Source organism: Oculina patagonica, chromosome 14, assembly GCF_052425735.1.
Source record: "Oculina patagonica isolate OP01 chromosome 14, crgOcupat, whole genome shotgun sequence".
Classification (NCBI taxonomy): Eukaryota; Metazoa; Cnidaria; class Anthozoa; order Scleractinia; family Oculinidae; genus Oculina; species Oculina patagonica.
Window position 1 is genome coordinate 18,195,101 of NC_135771.1, and position 19,315 is coordinate 18,214,415.

The 19,315-nt window shown below is 39.1% G+C and overlaps 3 protein-coding genes across 3 annotated transcripts; 2 read left to right on the forward strand and 1 right to left on the reverse strand.

The window, feature by feature from the left end:
• Positions 1-1,741: 1,741 nt before the first annotated feature.
• Positions 1,742-7,056, forward strand: LOC144638765 (uncharacterized). Its single transcript, XM_078498023.1, has 3 exons — positions 1,742-2,098; positions 4,985-5,278; positions 6,172-7,056. The coding sequence occupies exons 1-3, from the start codon at positions 2,026-2,028 to the stop codon at positions 6,465-6,467; spliced, it is 663 nt and encodes a 220-aa protein (XP_078354149.1). The 5' UTR covers positions 1,742-2,025; the 3' UTR covers positions 6,468-7,056.
• Positions 7,057-8,199: 1,143 nt separating this feature from the next.
• Positions 8,200-16,164, reverse strand: LOC144638776 (uncharacterized). The gene is made up of 3 exons (XM_078498035.1): positions 15,880-16,164; positions 12,608-12,895; positions 8,200-10,686 (listed from the first exon to the last, which is right to left on the reverse strand). Exons 1-3 carry the CDS (start codon positions 15,962-15,964, stop codon positions 9,260-9,262), a joined length of 1,800 nt encoding a protein of 599 aa, XP_078354161.1. The 5' UTR covers positions 15,965-16,164; the 3' UTR covers positions 8,200-9,259.
• On the forward strand, positions 14,791-17,347 carry LOC144639012 (uncharacterized). The gene is made up of 2 exons (XM_078498278.1): positions 14,791-14,881; positions 16,378-17,347. The coding sequence occupies exon 2, from the start codon at positions 16,412-16,414 to the stop codon at positions 17,345-17,347; it is 936 nt and encodes a 311-aa protein (XP_078354404.1). The 5' UTR covers positions 14,791-14,881; positions 16,378-16,411.
• The last annotated feature ends 1,968 nt before the right edge of the window (positions 17,348-19,315 follow it).

The window sequence follows — 19,315 nt, forward strand, 5'->3', positions numbered from 1 at the left end:
ACGTAACACTGAGAAGTAAAATCATGAACACATTTTATTTTTATGAACATCTTTTAAGATGTTAAAAGATTTTTATTAAAATGCAAAAAAAGATAATGCCGTTAAATATATTGTTAAACGGTACTTAAAATAACAGGAATCCATTAGGAAGTGACGCTGACTAACGATGGCGAGAATTGAGACCAATAGGAATAGACTTCAATATCTGCAAACGCATTTTTTATATTTATCAAATTCCGGTTTTGACATTTGAAGAAAATCTTCTTTTGCAGTTAGTGAAGTTTCTTTATATCCTGAAGTTACTCAATAAAATGATCCAGAGCATTAAATGAATTCAAATGTACTAACAGTTTTGAGCAGATTTATGGTTACAGGGTTGATAGGTAGTGCAGTTTTTCTACGATTTGTTGATTTTTGCTGCCCAAACAGAGACTTAACAGCAGAATGCGAAGTGCGCATTAAACAAAACTCAAAATATTCCTTACTAAAGAAGAAAAAAGACGGTGAAACGAAAACTAGGAAAAACATCACCAAACGGTTCAAATCCTAGAAGAAGAAGACGGATTGCAAAGTGAATTCTTTGTCATATGTCAAGTGCAACTATGTTTTATGTAAACTATGTTATATAGAGGCTGTTGCACTGACTGATAATGGCAGGCAAAGTTCGAAAACCGAACATCAAAATATTCAGTTTAACGCGATTATCCGACTAGCTTAGCTAATATTTATAACTGAATAAAAACCAATCGTTTTCTGAAACATGTCAACAGTCTGCAATGTTTTTTTTTTTTTTTTCAATTGTCGTTACATGTAAGTTTCCATTCTACTCTTGGGATCTGTCTAGCTTACTAGAATTTTCTTTTTAAGGTTCCTTTTGACCAAAAGATAATTCAAGTTCAGTTGTTTGTTATCGTATTTTTTGTTGCCTTTTTAAAACTCTCCAAACATTGAATTACTTTGCTTTCAAGACGTTTACAATTATGCCTCAACGTTGGAAAGCCTTCTCCTCAAATCTTCATTCCTCGCTACGCTATGTGGCAATTCCACTTAAAGAATTATTAGTGACAAAAAAATCTCTTTAAGCTATTCTTTAAACTACAGGCCTAGGAATATGAATACCTTGTGGTTTTTTATCCTTTAAGCAAACGTTTTATAAAGTCTGCCGGAACATCTGGACCAGTTTGCAGCTTTGCCATCTTCTTGTAACTGAAATGTCACCTCAATCAAGGTTGTGTTTTAAATCATCATTTTATGAAAATAAGAGAAAAGTCATCAAACACACAAACGTACGTTAAGAGTTTATGTCAAGATTATATTGATCTAATATTTTCGTCAAGTATTGGCACACTTGTACAATAATTCCATTACATTACTTAACAGTGAAAAAAAAAGCCTACCACTCGCTAAAATTTTCAATGACTACTCCGCAACATTTTGACAAATTTTTGGTGGTTTTCCAGACTTTTTAGCCAATCAGAAACCCAATGGCTTCACATGTATGCGGCTACTTTGACATCCTTGTCACTCAGATTAACTTAGCCTTTGATTGGTTAATTAAGCAATTGGAAATCCAATATGAAGACGGCAAAGCGGTACAAACCATGTATTGCAATCTGCATTTGGGGGTTATAACTTTCACCTCATGCAATAATTGAAACGTTTGGATATAAATGGTCGCTTTAGTCCGGCTCTGAAAACTGATAACTTTTTTCGTTCAATTCTACTAGCAGTAGTAGTAATTTTTAAATTGCTTATTCGACGAATCTGCCCTGAAATATAAGATTGTTATGCAGTTAAACCGCAATCGCGGGGCGGCTTAGAAGTTCGAATATAAATAAATATTCGCTTCCTACGTAAATTGTGTATAAACATTATATATTATAATAATAATTAGTGGACTATAAGTGCAATCTGTCTGCATGTTCTGACGCTGTAATTTAACAAGATGGCAACGTTTTGACGTTGTTTATAAAGATTTTTTCGCTTAAAAATAGTTGGCCGGTATTTTAAAAGGGACACACAAAGATGGCGACCTGTTTTTGTTGTGTATCTTCGTTGCAAATGGTGTTATTTGCTGCTAGCTTTGCTGTATGGAACGGTAGGTGAATCTAAGTAATAAATATATGTCAGTGTTTTAAAGGACACAGATTTAACTTAAGCTAGTTCGTATTTGTTGCTGGATGTATGTACCGGCGACCGTATTTTAGAGCTTACATTTACTATTTACACTGGTTCAGTTTCAAAATAGACAACGTCAAATCTTTGGGCGCCTTCCATTTGTCAGAACTTGCCGGCTGGACCGGTGGATTGGATGTAAAATGGGCCTTTTGCACGAGATTTTTCAAAAAATCCACCATAACAATGTATAATATTTATGTATTGACCTATTGGCCGTTCCGAGGTTGCGCAGGGGAATGGGGCGAGTTTCAAATCTTAAGTAATCGATAATCTAACACCACCGCATGAAAGATCACGGTAAGATTGGTCATTTGACCAAGTTTGATGCTTTCAAGATGAACAGAAACGAAGTTATGAACCTTGAAACATGGTTAAAAATCCATACAAACGTCTCTAATTGTAAGCCAGGGTCCCCCAAAACCATACAAACTCTTAAAACTTTTATCAATTTTGTAACAGCTGTAAAATCCTGCCAAAGACCAATTATTTGAAATTAACTAAGATGAAAAACACTATTTTTGCCCATTTTTAAGAGTATCACAAAAATCATAAAAAATTTAAGAGTTTATATGGTTTTGGGGGACGCTGTCTCAAAATAAGAGACGTTTGTATGGATTTTCAACCATGTTTCAAGACCCATAACTTTGTCTCTGTTCATCCTACAAGTATCAGACTTGGTCAAATGACCAATCTCACCAAGTTCTTTTATGTGATGGAGTCAGATTATCGATTGCTTAAAATTAAAAACTCGCCCCAGTCCCCTGCGCAACCTCGGAACGGCCAATTTGATAAGACAAATCTGACTTTCAACGGAATTTTGTCCTCGAATGTACCGGTCTGGTCAGTCAGTTCTGACTAATGGAAGAGTCCTTAGTATTCTTGTTGGCCAGTGACCAAGTGAAGGATTTTCGAGGAATTTATAAAGATAGGCATTTTGGAACTTTCTGAAGTAGGTTATTCCGAATAGTCTACATCAATCGCGAAAGAAGGCACGCAATTTCTCCACCAGAAATTGTAAAAGAAGCGTTTGTAATGTAATAACTATTGCATTCTTGTACTTACTTCTCTCGGCGTCATTTTATTTAACGTCCATATCCTCGTTAATTTTTAGACAACTATAAAGTATTTTACTTTAACTATTGACTAGTAAAGTTAAGTCACTGCATGCCTATATTGGTTTTGTATTAACGTGTTAAATTGAGATGCATAAACCCATATAATATGCGAATACCGTAAAAAAAAATCGTTTTTCGTTTTCTTTTTTAATTGAAGGCCTGCTCAGACCACTCTTCAAATGTCATCACTATATTTTCGACGTTAGCTTGGCTTATTATTTTTATTCGATTTTTAAATATAAAATTTCAAAGTAATATCTTAAAAGCTTTGAAGGAAAAATACTTAGAAAGTAGCTATATTGATGGCAAAACTGTTTTAATTGCCTCTTGTATACGCCATATTAGTTTTCCAACGTTGTAAGAATGCACGGACTAAAATAACACAGTAATTTTCTCAATACTTTATTCTCGATAAACTCAGTTACGAAGAATGCTTCAGAGAAAACTTGTTCCGGATAAAATGTTTCATTCTACACTCACGGAATAATCTCAATGTTTTTATGACATGAGTTTTGATGTTGTTTAAGCAAGTACTTTGTCGTATTGTTAAACCCAATCAATACAACCTTAATATAATTAATATTGAAATGATTTTTTTCCTGTTGTTTTCTTTCGCATTATCCCGGTGGATGACTCTATTCGAATGTAATGCGTTCTCTCATAACAGACAAAGACAACTAACAACAAAATAATTACCTTAGCCCTGTTACGAGCGAGTAAATAAAAGTATTTTTGAATTTTTCGTTTCACTCAAGTTATAAGTACAATATACTTTATTACCACGCTCTGAACATTCTTCTAAAGCTTTTTTGTTTTCAAAATAACGTCAAAATGTCGAGACATTAGCTATAGATCATTCGAGATTGCCTTGAGTTTGAAATATTGTGAAGAATTATGGCCCGAGGCGGCTAAAGGCGAATTCAGAAAGGACCAAAATGACTATCCAAACTCAAGAGCCGTCCACATGTCAACAGTGCCGAAGTTTTAAAACTGGAAAACAACCATTTTCAGAAATGTAAAGAGCAAATATTATAGTACCACATCTAACAACTCGCGATAGCTTTTTATATGAGTCGTCATACGCTAGAGTTGTTTATACAGCATGTACAGTACCCCATAAAAATACAAACTAGGGTAACATAGTAAATAATAAAGATGGTAAATTTCAAGCTCGGTGATTAATAGTGAAGAAATTAATCAACATGACACGAGCGTGGGACAAAGAAAAAATCTGAGTCCCCGACGGGAATCGAACCCATGGCCTCCCAGATACCGGTTGGGGGCTCTAACCAAATGAGCTACGAGAGACTCGTTGTGAGCTGGGCCATTTACTAGGTTAATATATGACACGCGTCCTGCATACTGCTAGGATAAGCAATGTCGAAATCATCAAATGTGTAGTAAATAATAAAGATGGTAAATTTCAAGCTCGGTGATAAATAGGTATCTGGGAGGTACCGCTATCTATTTACCGGTAAATAGGTACCGGTATCTGGGAGGCCATGGGTTCGATTCCCGTCGGGGACCAGTCAGATTTTTTCTTTGTCCCACGCTCGTGTCATGTTGATTAATTTCTTCACTAGGGTAACATACTAGCTAGGGACTACAGATAGCACCACAAGCTCGGAGCAGTAGCCTACTCAACCTACTGTTTCATCCACAGCATTAATGATATTTTTCATTCATTCCAGAGGCGGTAGAACTCAACCTAAACTTAACACGGCAGGAAATCACGACATTACTCGGCCAGCAGGCCAATCTAGGCTGCTATGCAACCACAAACCTGACGAACTCGTCCCTGAACTATTTCTGGACAAAGGACAACATCACTGTCACGCAATCTTCAAAAGTGAGAGCATTTGGTAACATTCTAGTAGTAAGGCCAGACAAGGCTTCAGATTTTGGAACATACCAGTGTAACATTTCAAATGGCGTGTCTAGTACACTGTGTACAGTCTCACTTTTACAAGGAATGGATAAACCTGGTAAGTGGAACGCATAATGAGTAGTAATTAAGGGAGAAGTATTATCTCTTCTCCACCCAGGTGTATAAATGGGTACCGGCGACATAATGCTGGGGGGTATCCTGCGATGGACTAGCATCCCATTTAGGGGGGAGTAGAAATATTCCTAGCCGCTTAATGCTACAGAAACCAGGATAAGCTCCGGCAGTATGGGCCGCATGGCTCGAGACTTAATATTTCTATCATCTAAGTATTTTTAAGCGATGACTTCATAACGTCATCGCTTTATGTCATCAGGCGAGTGGACCGGATCTGTTGCTTGATCCGTTGCTCGCGATGACCGATCAAAAGAACCGAAAAGGACTGGAAACTAACTACAGGAATAAATTTTACGTGAACAGATATCAAGTTTAACTCAACAAGAAATCGCATAGAACACAAAACAAAATACTCCCGAACAGTTACTCTGGACTAATTCAAAGCATAAACGAAAGCCGACAAATTGAATTTGATGAGTTCTATTAGACTACTATTAGAATTAGACTTTTTTAGTACAAAGGGCCGGGGTAAACAATTACAAGACAGCGTTTGACGTTGCTCGCGAGAAGCATCGAATATCGGGTATCGGATGTCAAGCTACAAGACTTTTTGTTGAACGATCATTCAACACAAAAGTTGACAGGTAACATTTTTTTGGAAATATTAAAGACCCCCTTGTGAAATTTCATCGCTTCCGCATGCATTACGTTGCCATTTTTAGTGCAACCTAGCTAAAACAGTGCGCGTTTTTACTATCCAATTCCAGTCATGACGAAAACACTGTCAACTTAGTGCAGAAATAGGGCCCACTAATAACCAATCAAATTCGGCAATTCACTTTTGATTTTTATTCAGGTGTTATTATTGATTTTCAGATGAGTCTAAAACCGGATGTGTGAATGTTTCAGTGTTGATGCCTGTCCTGGCTGTAGCGGTCATGTCGCTCCTCCTTTTTATTCACCTTGTGTTAGTAAGTAGGGCCAGACGACGACACGATAACAAAGTATCTAAGAGAAGTGATGAAAGCACTCTACACAACCAAGACCACACACGGGTATTGGAAGCAAGTGCTGTCGACGAAGGCGAACCCATTGAATTGCAAGCTAATGGACGTGTCTCACGAATGTCACGAAGCGAGGACATACAAGGAGACAGTGTTACACAGTTTTGACGATTTCCATTGCAACGTGTTACGTAAAACATAGTATTAGACTTCAAAGAAATGCGGCCCAGAAACTCAGCTAGCTATGTACAGAGATCACATTGTTATAATAACAAACAGCTGTTCTTAGTGGAGCATGCATGGCTATCGTCTTTTTATGTTAATAGAAAATGGACTTCCACTCGCTTTCCTCAACTTTATGCATTGTACAGCCGCGTATCTTAGCTCCTGTGCTGTGAACTGAAGTATTGTAAAGTTTAGCGGTATTTCTCAGTCCTTGCCAATTTTTATGTTTTTTTGTTTCAATATTTTGATCAAAACTCTGCTCGCGCAGTAACGTCATACTGTATTAGTTTGCACTAGACAGTCCCCCGGTTCCACGTTATCTACTCACTCGTGTACAGTCCCCCTAGGTAACATCGAGGAAATGAATTGACGACGAACAACCTTCTTGTACTGAAATTGTGACAGCGAAGGGATGTTTCTTAGAGAAGCACAGCGAAATTGTGTTCATAAGAGTGTAAAAGTTACTTTAGCTGGTAAATTCACAAAATTCCATTATCAACTACAAGATTAAACGAAATGTAATCAGTCAAAATTATATCCTTTATAGGGACCAGTCATTATTCAGCAGGGGGAGGGTTGGTACAAATAGGGGAAGGGTCAATGATTTTTATGCAGGGAAAACGGACAAGGCCATAAACATTTATGCACGTATATTGAATAGTCAATTAAGGGATTAGGTAAGGGCGGGGGAGGGTCCGCAAATACAGTAAACACCCGCGTGTAAGAACCTAGTGGTTTAAGAACCTGCTGGCAGAAATTTGCCATTTTAATACCCCAAAATATAAGAACCTGTTTAGCCAAGCAAATTTCAGCAGGTCCTTATATGTGGGTTATAGAAAATTTTTATGAACATTTTTAACAGAACATCCCAAACTGTATTTACAAATAAAGAAAAGACAGATTCACATAGACTGTAATTGTCTTCTTTGGACCTTGCATGAGGCTGGAAGCAATACAGTTATGAATAAATGCCGTATAATGAAGGACCAAACCCATTTTTTTCTTCTCGTACAATCAAAAACTATGGCTCCTCCTTAGAAATTAAGAACCTTATTAAGAACCTACTTAGCCTAAATTACCAATAACTACCCCCAAATACAAGAACCTATTTTGCCAAACTTAGAAAATTGTAGGTTCTTACACGCGGGTGTTTACTGTAATGTGCTTCACAAAGAGGAGGGTCAGGAGAATTAAAACATGGCCTCCCTTGATTTGCACCACCGAAAGCTCTTACTTAAGAAACTCCAGCTCTAAGTCACGTCAATATTGAGGCAAATTATATACTGTGACCAAGGCTGCAATCTCCGCCATTATACAGACGGAACAGCTTATGGGTAAGTTCCGTTTGCTTTAGATACACCTTTGGATCCAGATCGAGTGGTCCGGGTTCGAGCCCTGCCCGAGACCATCGCGTTCTGTTCTCAGGCAAGACACTTTACTCTCAGTGCCTCTCCCCACCCAGGTGTATAAATGGGAACCGCCAAAAATTAATCCTGGGGGTAACCCTACGATGGACTAGCATCCTATTCAGGGGGAAATACAGAAACCATACCCCTAGTCACTTTATGCTAAAAACTGAGTTAAGCCGGAGTGCGGTCCGGCAGCACACTCGCTGTATTCTCTGCGGTTTGACTGTATCAAATAAGCCAGACACAAATCAAAACGGAGCCACCGAAAATTTTCAAAAATCTTTGTTAAAAATAGCAATGTTTGTGAATATAAGTATAATTAACAAACGTTTCATTTCATCGTAACTAAAGCGTGACTTCAGCGTCATATCATAATATTTTCTTTATAATATAAATGGATAAAGATATATATGACTTTTTTTTCTCATAAATTCTCTATACAATACTGGATTACTCTAAACAACAAGTTAGAAACTTTCATAAAACACAACTAGTATAACGATTTTAGAAAAATAGCTAAAATCTATTTATAAAATGATGTATTTCTTTCTTAAAAGACTTGTAAAGCGGCAATCTTTTGCGTCACACAACGTTTCTTCCCTAACCGTTGCGTGACGAGCATATATCTTCTGTGGAAGACGAAGTAAGATAAAAAATCGCATAGAAAGTTCCTCTGTTTTCTGCTATCGTGCTCTAGACGGAATTTAATTTGCTTAAATTTCAAAAATCCATGAAATGAACGGGGAATTGCTAGGAAATTATCTTTAATACAGGAAATCGGCAGGGTTAAATATATATATACTGTATATATTTTTTTTGAAAAATTGGAGAACCATTTCGCGGGAAAAGCTTGCTCTCGTCTCTCAGATTGTGACAAAGAGGGCAAAACAACCGTGCGAACGAAAAAATTGAAAAAGGAAATGAAGAATTGAGAACTAGTTCATTCTAGTTTTCTGTCTCCTTCTTTCTTTGGCATTTTTGCCTTTCAATAGGGCAGGTTACAACACAAATTAAGTACGTCGTACTTTCTCGATTTAACGCCTGGACTTCAAGGCCCCGATCGTTAAGAGAAGAAAATACGGTAATTAGAAATTGCATATACAATCACTGTATTTGTCGCCTGCATAGTCAGGTTTTTCAGTGCTTTTCTATCGGGAGGAATAAACCGAGGAAGTTGGGAGCTAGTCGAGATCCGAGCCACAAGAGACGCTCTCCCCATTTTCCACGCGGCTCGATAATCTCCGTTATAAATTAAGCCTTGCCACGCAGGCTAACGTCTTGGGAACCTTTTTCACCATCCAATATGGCGGCCAAAACCGGTTTTAATTATTTTAAAACCGGTTCATCGTCACTTTCTCCTTTTCCTTCAAAATCCATCTTTTCCATATAATGGCTGACTAGAGGTTCTTCAGAGTTCATACTATCGCGTCTACTGCCTTCACCATCTGAATCATCGCTTGGTAAGAAAAAATCTGCAATCCTAGGAGTCTCCGATACACCTGGTCTGCGTGCTGCCTCTGAAATAGCAGGCTCTGACTCGTCATCTTCTACAGTGGTATTGAAGAAATCTGCTATCCTTGGAGTCTCCGATACATCTGGTCTGCGGACTGTCTCTGAAAGGGCAGGCGCTGTTTCGTCATCTTCTACAGTGGTATTAAAGAAATCTGCAATCCTAGGAGTCTCCGATACATCTGGTCTGCGGACTGTCTCTGAAGGAGCAGGCGCTGTTTCGTCATCTTCTACAGTGGTATTAAAGAAATCTGCAATCCTAGGAGTCTCCGATACATCTGGTCTGCGGACTGTCTCTGAAAGAGCAGGCGCTGTTTCGTCATCTTCGACAGTGGTATTGAAGAAATCTGCTATCCTTGGAGTCTCCGATACTGCTGGACTGCGGATTGACTCTGAAAGAGTAGGCGCTGATGTGTCATTTTCTTGGTCAGCGATATTGAAGAAATCTGCTATCCTTGGAGTCTCTGATACTTTTGGACTGCGGACTGCCTCTGATAGAGCAGGTACTGTTGTGTCATTTTCTTCGTCAGCGGTATTGAAGAAATCTGCTATCCTTGGAGTCTCCGATACTTTTGGACTGCGTGCTGCCTCTGAAACAGCAGGCGCTGTTCCGTCCTTTTCTTCGTCAGTGGTATTGAAGAAATCCGCTATCCTTGGAGTCTCCGATACTTTTGGACTGCGGACTGCCTCTATAACAGCGGGCGCTGTTTCCTCATTTTCTTCGTGGATGGATTTGAAGAAATGTGATACGCTTGGAGTCTCCGATACACCTGGTCTGCGGATTTCATCTGAACGAGTAGGCGCTCTTTCGTCATTGTCTTTGTTGGCGGCTTTGATCTCTGCCACGCTCGGAATGTCTTGAATTTCCTGCATTTCAATGGCTTCTTCTCTGCGTTTCCCGCGCGTGTCGCTTTCGCACACAATTTCCTGATGGTTTCTGTCGTTTTCTTCCATATGTTGATCAGTTTCATGGTCTTCTCTTCGGCGCTTCCGAAGTCTCCCAAAGAATGGCTTCTTTTGCTTTATGTCAACGCGTTCATCAGTTATTTCTTCAACTGGGATAGATTCCTGGGCTAGATGCAGTTGCATAATGTCTTCTTCAGAGAACACCCAACGGTCTCTTCGCTTCCAACGTACGAAAAAGTGAATATTCAACAAAAGCGAAACCACAGCAAAAGCCAACACTGGCATCAGTACTGAAATATTAGCACATCCTAAATGTGCTTGAATAATTCCCTCCGGTTCTGAAAAAAAAACACCCACATTAAAAAATGCAGATGCAGTTGCATAATGTCTTCTTCAGAGAACACCCAACGGTCTCTTCGCTTCCAACGTACGAAAAAGTGAATATTCAACAAAAGCGAAACCACAGCAAAAGCCAACACTGGCATCAGTACTGAAATATTAGCACATCCTAAATGTGCTTGAATAATTCCCTCCGGTTCTGAAAAAAAAACACCCACATTAAAAAATCAACGACAGAAAGTGTCTACTGTGCGTAGTTCTCTTTGGGAGAGACTGTAGTGTTGTCTATTAAGTGTCAAAACGATGTAGACAATGATTGACTGTTCAAAGAACGCGATAAAACCCCGCTCCCCCACCCCCTCGCACCTCCCGTTTTGCGCTAGCGTCCAGTTCTCTCGCGATTCTCTTTTCGCGTTTAACGATGAAAAAACCTGAATACGAGAAAATGATAATTGAGGGCTGTGAACAGTCAAAGATTAAGTCTGTTTCACTACAAAGAAGGGCAATTTCTAGTGTCAACTGTCAAACTGAGAAGGGTCTAATAGATAGGAACTTTAGAAGCGTCCTTTGCCGTTGTTGCTAGCCTTGCATTCTAATTGGTTTTCCTCAGAATTTTACCCTTAACATCCAAATGAGACTCAATTCTTTACCGTGGACCATCAAAAGAGGGTCTCGTGGAACAATCATCAAGTGTCTAATGAATGAAAATTTAACAGTCAGTCGACCAGTAAGGATCTTTACCGTCAACCTTCAAAACAGGGCCTCTTTTGCTTATGTTGCCCAAGAACACAACGCAGCGCCCCGGCCAGGCCTCGAACCCGGGCCGTTCGACTCGGAGTCGAGCGCGCTAACCATTAGGCCACCGCGAAGAAAGTCACTTAAAATTGAACGAACATTATCATTGTCAGAAAGAACAAAATGAATTGCAGATGTTAGAAAGTGGGTCCTCTGCAGGAGAATCAGTCATATTCTCCACGATGCCGGGCGATCCCAGCTCTCTCCCAACCCTTATTAATTGTTGCCCTATCTTCTTACGTTGTCATATAGCTGAACAGGGTCACTTTATTTAATTTTGTATTCTTCTGGGGGACGGGGGTATTAATTTAACGCGTATTAAATTTGACCGGGACAAATTTTAGCGAGTACTAAATTTAGCGATTTTGGCCCAACTCGCTAAAATCGCTAAAATTAGTAGCCGCTAACAATAGTTACCTTAAGGTACACTTACATTTTACTTATCAACCGACAAAAGATACCTTATTGTTACTTAATTTCGCGGTTCTTAAATTTCGCGATTTTCGCGATTCTCGAAAAATCGCGAATTTTAAGACCCGCGAAACGTATTTTTTAACGTTTTTACACACATTTTTAATGTTTTTTAACGTACTTTTTGGCCAAATCGCGAAAATAAAACCCTGCGAAATACTATCTCGCCAAATTCGCGAAATTTAGTACCAATAAGGAAGCGATTTTTACCATCAGATTAACCATCAAAGGAGAACTAAGGGTCTAACGGATGAGATTTTTAACCCGGCCATCAACTGAAACAAAAAGTAGCTAAGCGTACAATTCTTTCCCATGAATAAAAAAAGCTCTGTAGTTTGAATGTGTGTAGAATGGCCACTCCAAAAACTCCCAATCCCATTGAGGGGCTGGTTAAAAACACTTCACTTGCTCTAATCAACTGTGAAACAAAATGATTTCCATGCGTTTTCCAAAAATATAAAGTATATTCTTAAAATCCTAGCCTCCTAAAAAGACGTTCTTTTGGTTCGTCACGCAATCTTTTCTCTTTAGGAACAAAAGGAAATGAATGTACCGTTCGTTTCAGCAGACGTTTGTTGGGGAGGAAAGATTGCGTGACAAACCAAAAAGAACGTCTGGGGGTAGGGGTAAGAGGCTAATAAAATCCCAACTCACCGGTCTTACTGCATCCTGGCAACAATGAAATGTTACATTTCGTGCTTGTCACGCCGTCACTAACGTGACACTCGTACACTCCAAAGTCTGTGTTGTTCTTTGGTGTTACTACTAACACATTATCGTACACTCTTAAGTTTGAGGATTGCGTGACAGTTGAATTGTCTTTTGTCCAGGAATAGGTTAAAGAAGTCGTGTTAGCTTGGTTGACATAGCAACCGAGGTTTGCCGGCTGGCCGAGGGAAGTTGTGATTTCTTGTCTTGTAAGGCCCATGTTCAGGGTAAGCCCTGAAAAAAATATAAATAAAAATTGGAATCATGAAATATCGCTAAATTATCGCTGAATTACTGATTATTTTTTTGGTACTCTGTCCGATTTCTGCTCAAATTTTGTTCAAAAATGCAGAATTCTGTCCGCAGAATACCTGCCGACGACTGAAGTACAGTCAACTCTCTCTAAAACGGACACCTTTGGGACCGGCGTCAACTGTCCGTCTTAGAGGAAAGAGTTGACTGTAGTTAATTTCACTTGAAATTCTCAAATTCTGAAAGTTTGAGATAGCTCATAGTGAAAACTCGTTGTACCATAGCTAAGGTTGTAAATGGGGTAGACTGTTTACTAGCGTAAAACAACGATTTTCTACTAAAATTTCAGCTGTCTAAGGCATAAAAGGAAGTCGACTTTTTAGCGTATGCGGCACTTAGCAGATCTTAACGGCCACGTTTTAGAGAATTTCTAGGACAAATAACGATGTTTTTGAGATAGAAATGACCCATTGCACAGTCTTGATCGCCCTAACAAGCTCCAAGCTGTGGCTTTACTTCTGGGCTTTTCTCAACATTGTTGCTTATGCTGTAATGTATATGAAATGATTCATATATGAACTGCGGATGTATATGAGAGTGATAAATGATTGTCGCAGTGAATTTCCAATTTAAGCAATTGGAATAAAGAAGCCTGAAAATGCTTATGCATCAGTCAATTCCAAGCGAGATCATCCCCCAGGCAACCCCCGGGCATTTGACCGCTACTGAGGCCCAGATAGTGGGGAATTTGATCGAACAGAAGCCCGGATGGTCGGGCATTTGACCTTTGACAAAATGTGTCATAAACTATAAAACGCTAGCGAGCTCAAGCGCGTGAAGTTAGTATTTGGTTACGTTAATGTAAAGTACCTAGTTTCAACGTATCTATCTTTTGCTATTAAAATTGGCTGATAAATAGGGCATGAGTGTCCTTTTAGACCAAGTGTTCACGCGAAGTAACTGGTCGTTAGCGAATACTCGTAGGCAAAACGACCGCAATTCAACGAGAAAACCGACTCACAATGACATTTCAGCCCCGACCGGTTGGGCATTTGACCATGTAACTGGCCCACACAGTGTGGAATTTTTATCAGACATTTTGAAAAAGTCAAATGCCCGGGGGTTTGCCCGGGGGTTTGCCCGGGGGGATGATCTCGCTTTGAATTGACTGATACATTACTTAATTGCAAAAAGATACCATCTGTAGCTGTTAAAAGTTGTAAAATCGCCCAAAAATAAACTGACTTATCTCCTTTTTTGCTTTTTACTTCAACTAAATGCAATCTTTTCTAAGAGCTTACTGACTAAATGGCATTTTTTAGCTGTTTTACTAAATAAAGATGTACCCCATTTACACTTTCATATCTTTTAATGATTTAAAATTGTAGAACAGTATCCCACAAGCTTTCAGCTTTTAACACAGCCGTGTATAAATAAAGGTGTTTTTTTAAGCTAGGGAAACTGTTTTTTGTTCGAGATCGCCAGAAGATCGAAATCTCTTAATTCAGGATTATGCTGTACTGAACAGGGTATGTGAAAGATATTATAAGCACTACATCCGTCAATGTTAAAAACTACATTTTCAAAACGCTATCAGCAACGAAAACTTCGACAAAACTGTGAAACAACTTCGATAACAAACGCACATATTATGAAAATAAATAAATAAAAATAAATAAATAAATAATTAAAATAAAAACAAATCTTTTGCAGATCCGGGCGAATCAGTCATCGTTCGTTATATGTTAATTTTTTATGTACCACTTAATGCAGTTTATTTTCTTTCTAGTTGAGTGATTATTTCTAAAAGGGTTTTATTTACGGTTGAAAACGAGTGACGGTAAATCCACGTACAATGTACTCACTTCACGCCTGAACTGCTCTTGAATCCGCCAGCGATCAAAACAACTATTTTTTCCGCTTTTCGTTCAGTTAAAGAAACTAACGTGAATACCACAATTATAAAAGGTAAGTTCTAACTGAGAGATTGAAAACAGAAAACTAACATCGATTTTTGCTAAAATATTGTGTAGAATCTTTTTTATCGTGACAGCTGAATGAAGTCATATTAATCCGCATATATTCTTCTTTTGAAACCGCATAATTTTTCGAACCACAAATTTGACTTCGGTGCTTTTCGTAGGCTGTCCTGACTAGCGGATCTCTTTTTCCACTGCTCAGAATTGCATTTCACCTTTGTCACGCCTTTAGCCAAAGTCACTACAACAAATGACTAAGTTTTAGACCTTGGTGGTCCGATTTTTGGACCACCAAGGGAACAAAAAATTGGTTCGAGATTCGGAGGTTAAAAATTGCAGTATTTCACGAAGGAAATAAACAGGAAACGACATTTGGTTTCAGTTCGGATTCCAATGTAATGCTGTTTTTATCGGTCATGAATTCAACTCTTTGATTGACGTCAAGTCCTTCAAGTAAACATTGCACTGACATGCAAGCATCGACATGTTCGGTGATAAAATTAGCTAATCTTACGTAAAAATTATAAGCGATTTGGAGAAATATATTATAGAGTGAGGGAAATGTGATAGCATAAGAGAATTAAAAAAGAAAGGAAAAGAAAATTGCAAAATCTCAACGAGAATATTGGCGATGCATGGAAGTAGTATTTAATATAAGTAAGTTGTTCTTCAGCTGTGAAGCAAAATATTGTTTTATAATATCGCTCGGTTACTTACTGAGAATACTTCGCGATAGTAAAAACATTGGCAAACTTTATACAAGTTAGAAACTGACCCTAGCATCAGCTCTTTTAATCTTGTAATTACTGGTTTCGATACTTTTAACTGATGCGATCGGTTAACAAATTAAGCGGGAAGTTGTTTATTCAAATTCAAACACGGGAGGCGTACCAAACGTGATCACTGCAAAACGTTCGAATAACAGGTTTACAAATAAAGAAATAGGTGTATTTCACAGAACGAGAGGAAATTAACGCTATTACTTACCGATTGTAACGGCAAAGTTGACAACAACAACAAGCAATCCCCCCAGTAGCAAAACACGACTTGAGCACGTCCTTGAGGCCGCCATGTTGGTTCTTTGTTATCGGGAAACTTATGCAAATTTAACAGATAATTGCTCTTCAAAACCAAAATACCGCCATTTGAGTCGAACCTTTCTTTCCTTAAAGAACTGTGGCAAAGGGAGGAGCTGAAAACCGTAAAGTAAACGGGCAGAAACAGCGTTCAAACTGCTCAGTTCTGCCCAACGAGAAAACATAACAACTTATTGTTGCGTGACAAGTTTGCGCGTTACACAGTTATTAATTCGGCCCAGGCTTCTCAGTTTCTCTTGCGTCACGCTCGACACCAACCTACGCGAACAGGAAAAAGCTGGAAAAATAAGTTACTTACGCTTATATTTTTACAGTATTGCAAATCATACAAACAAAGTATGCGCAATAAATTCTAATGAATGCTTAAAATGTTATTTTTACTCGACAGGCTTGAGTGAAACAGCTTAACCAAAGACTTCCTCATGATATTGCGTGACTGGTTCAAGTTCATGTTGTCTATTCCTCGACGCGAGCCCATGAGCAAAACGGAGAAGTTCTTTCAGTGGTCGTCATTGGCTGCCTACTGTTTAGGTGGATTTTCATTCCTGGCCGCCCCAGAATTATACCATTACATATTACAACTGGAATATCACGGCCGCTCTGAAGGCTACGTCCGATTGGTCGGTCTCGGAATAGTGGACATCGGAATCATATTTATAATCGTGGCGCGGTCCAATCACAAAGCGTATCGCTACGGAACTATTTTCGCTTCATTTATTAGCCGCCTACTTTGGGTATCAGCCACGGGCCTTATGTTGATTCTCAGAGAAATGGTCCCTGTTGCTTTTGCGGTGCTTTTCATGGCCCTTGATGCGTCGGTTACTCTAAGCACCCTATTCATTTGGTGCTGGGAAACGGGCAAGCCATCATTTAGCGCCTTTTTTAAAGAACTCTTCGCACCATTTCGTGAATGCCGTGGAGTTAAAAAAGGAGGCTCGATTACAGCGATGTTCGTTTCTGGTCTTATTCAAGCGATTTTTTGGTTCGTTTTGGTAGTAAGGCCTGATTTTGCTCAAAAAATGTTCGCTCTTGATGAGTTTGACCAGTATGCTGATGGTTATTTAGCTGCAGCTTTCTTTCTGATCTCTGTACACGGACTGTATCATGTACTGTGTGCAAACAATGTTAATCTCTGCCTCGCCCCAGCGTCATTTTGCTACCGAGTCTTCCTCAATGTTCCAGTTTTGCTCGTCTTGTTTCTTGTTGATCAGATTGAGAGAAATCTCTTTCTTGCCATCCTGGCCTTTGATCTGTTCGTTGCGGTCATTCTCTTATTATTTATGATCAAAGAAGGGCGGCCGAGAGAAAATACCGCAGTTACCCCAGGCTATTCACAACAAGTTGAATCTACATTTTAGAAGAAAACAACAACAACAACAACAACAACAACAACAATTGCGTGCGTATTACCAATATGGTAATAGCCGCGAGTCACGTTGGCCTACGTAATGGTAACTACCAGCTTATGTGGAATGGTTTGTCATATAATATCAGCAACCATCGTGAATATGCGCATTGTACGTACAACTGAAAAGGCGGTCTGCATTTCGCATACTGTAAAATTTCGGTTATAAGACCCCCCCCCCCCCCCCGGATACAAGCCGCCCTCTGCTGAATGACGGTACTGAACAGGGCTAAGTGTTGCTTTAATATGTGTTTTTTTAAAAAAATGTATTTTGATTAACACTCCCATGGCTCGTTTCGAAACGTTTTTTTTTTTTTTCAGCTTATAAGCCCTCCCGGATATAAACCCCTCCGCTTATTAGCCCACCCAAAACCCCTTACGAACTTGTATAAGCCCAGGGCTTATAACCGGAATTTTACGGTAAATTGGCTGAAAACCCATGGCCAGTAAAACAAACTTTCAGATAGATTTTGACATAGATTGTAAAATTCTCAGCGTAAAAGTTGAGAACCACAATAACTACTACATTTTCCTACACATATATACTATTTTGCTAAATTAGTAATTACATAGGCTTTAGAAAAGTATTTTAGGTAATTCACGGAAATGCACATTACATTAAAACATTGTAAATCGATGTGAACACATTAAAGAAGTTACTGAAATAAAACCAAGTGATTTATTTATTGGGATCAGAGGACATTTTTACTCACCTTTTCGCCTACATTTTTATAGTTATTTTGGCGGGATTTGCATGCTTTTAGCCTGAGTTAAACTGACTACGTAAATCAATATAGACCAATATAGTTTTTATTGTCAGTTAACTTGCGACCACTTGCGTCTCTGTCTGACCAGGACTTGCGTGCACTTGCTTTGACTTGCGTCAAGTCTCGCTGTTTAGGGAAAGTTCATTTAATATGACAAGGGGAGGGGGTGAAGATATCGAGGGGGGGGGGGGCTCCGAAAATTTTTAGACACCCGAAGGGTGTTCATCCCAAAAATGCCCAACCTTTTTACAATAAAACCACATTGTTTCCACAAGATTTCAAAATCTGTTAACGGGAACTATAAAAACGATTACTCTATAACAAGAAATTTTACTGTTTGTTTCTCACTGAATGTCATATCGACTGTACAAACTTACTACTTTGCAGCTTTAATAAATCTATCAATCAAGTATTGGTAGTTCTCAGTGACCCCTTGGTGGCAGACTGCCTAGTCTGTTTCATCGCCAGATGATTCGGATGATTGATCTTCAGGTGGCTGATCTTCCGCTTTTGGTGGTACAGCTTTCTTTTGTTTCCTCGTTTTGATACAGTGCTGTCTAGCGATCTTTTTTCAGGGGAGCAAAGGAATTGAAGAAGGGGGAGGGGAGGGGGCTCTTAAATTTATTCGACTACCTAAGGGGGGCTCCTAAAAAAATTGAACCGCTAGCAAGGGGGGCTGCTAAAATTTCAAGCTTCGAGTTTTAATATCTTCATCCCCCCCCCCCCCTTGTTATATTAAATGAACTTTCCCTTACTTCAAGTAATAAATTGCAGCACTCGCAGTAGCATTGAAATGGCTTTTTTGACAACTTGCGTACACTTGCGACGGTAAACTTGCGAGTCCGTTTGGCCAGCCAACACCACTTGCGTTAACGTTTGTAGACAAAAGTAAACGTTTTTCATGTAAGTCCCGGCGTTTTCCAACATACAAATTTATCTTAGACTCATAATCAACTCATGACGATGCCGTAAATTTAGAAAATAAGCTCTGTGCTTCAATTTGCCCAACGTCCCTTTAAGATGGGCTTATTTTCGGAGAGGGCTTTTATAGAGGGGAGGAGAAGCCACGAGCCAAGCGGCCCACACTGCCGGAGCTTATCCCGGTTTCCGTAGCATTAAGCGGCTAGGAATATTTCTACTCCCCCCTGAATGGG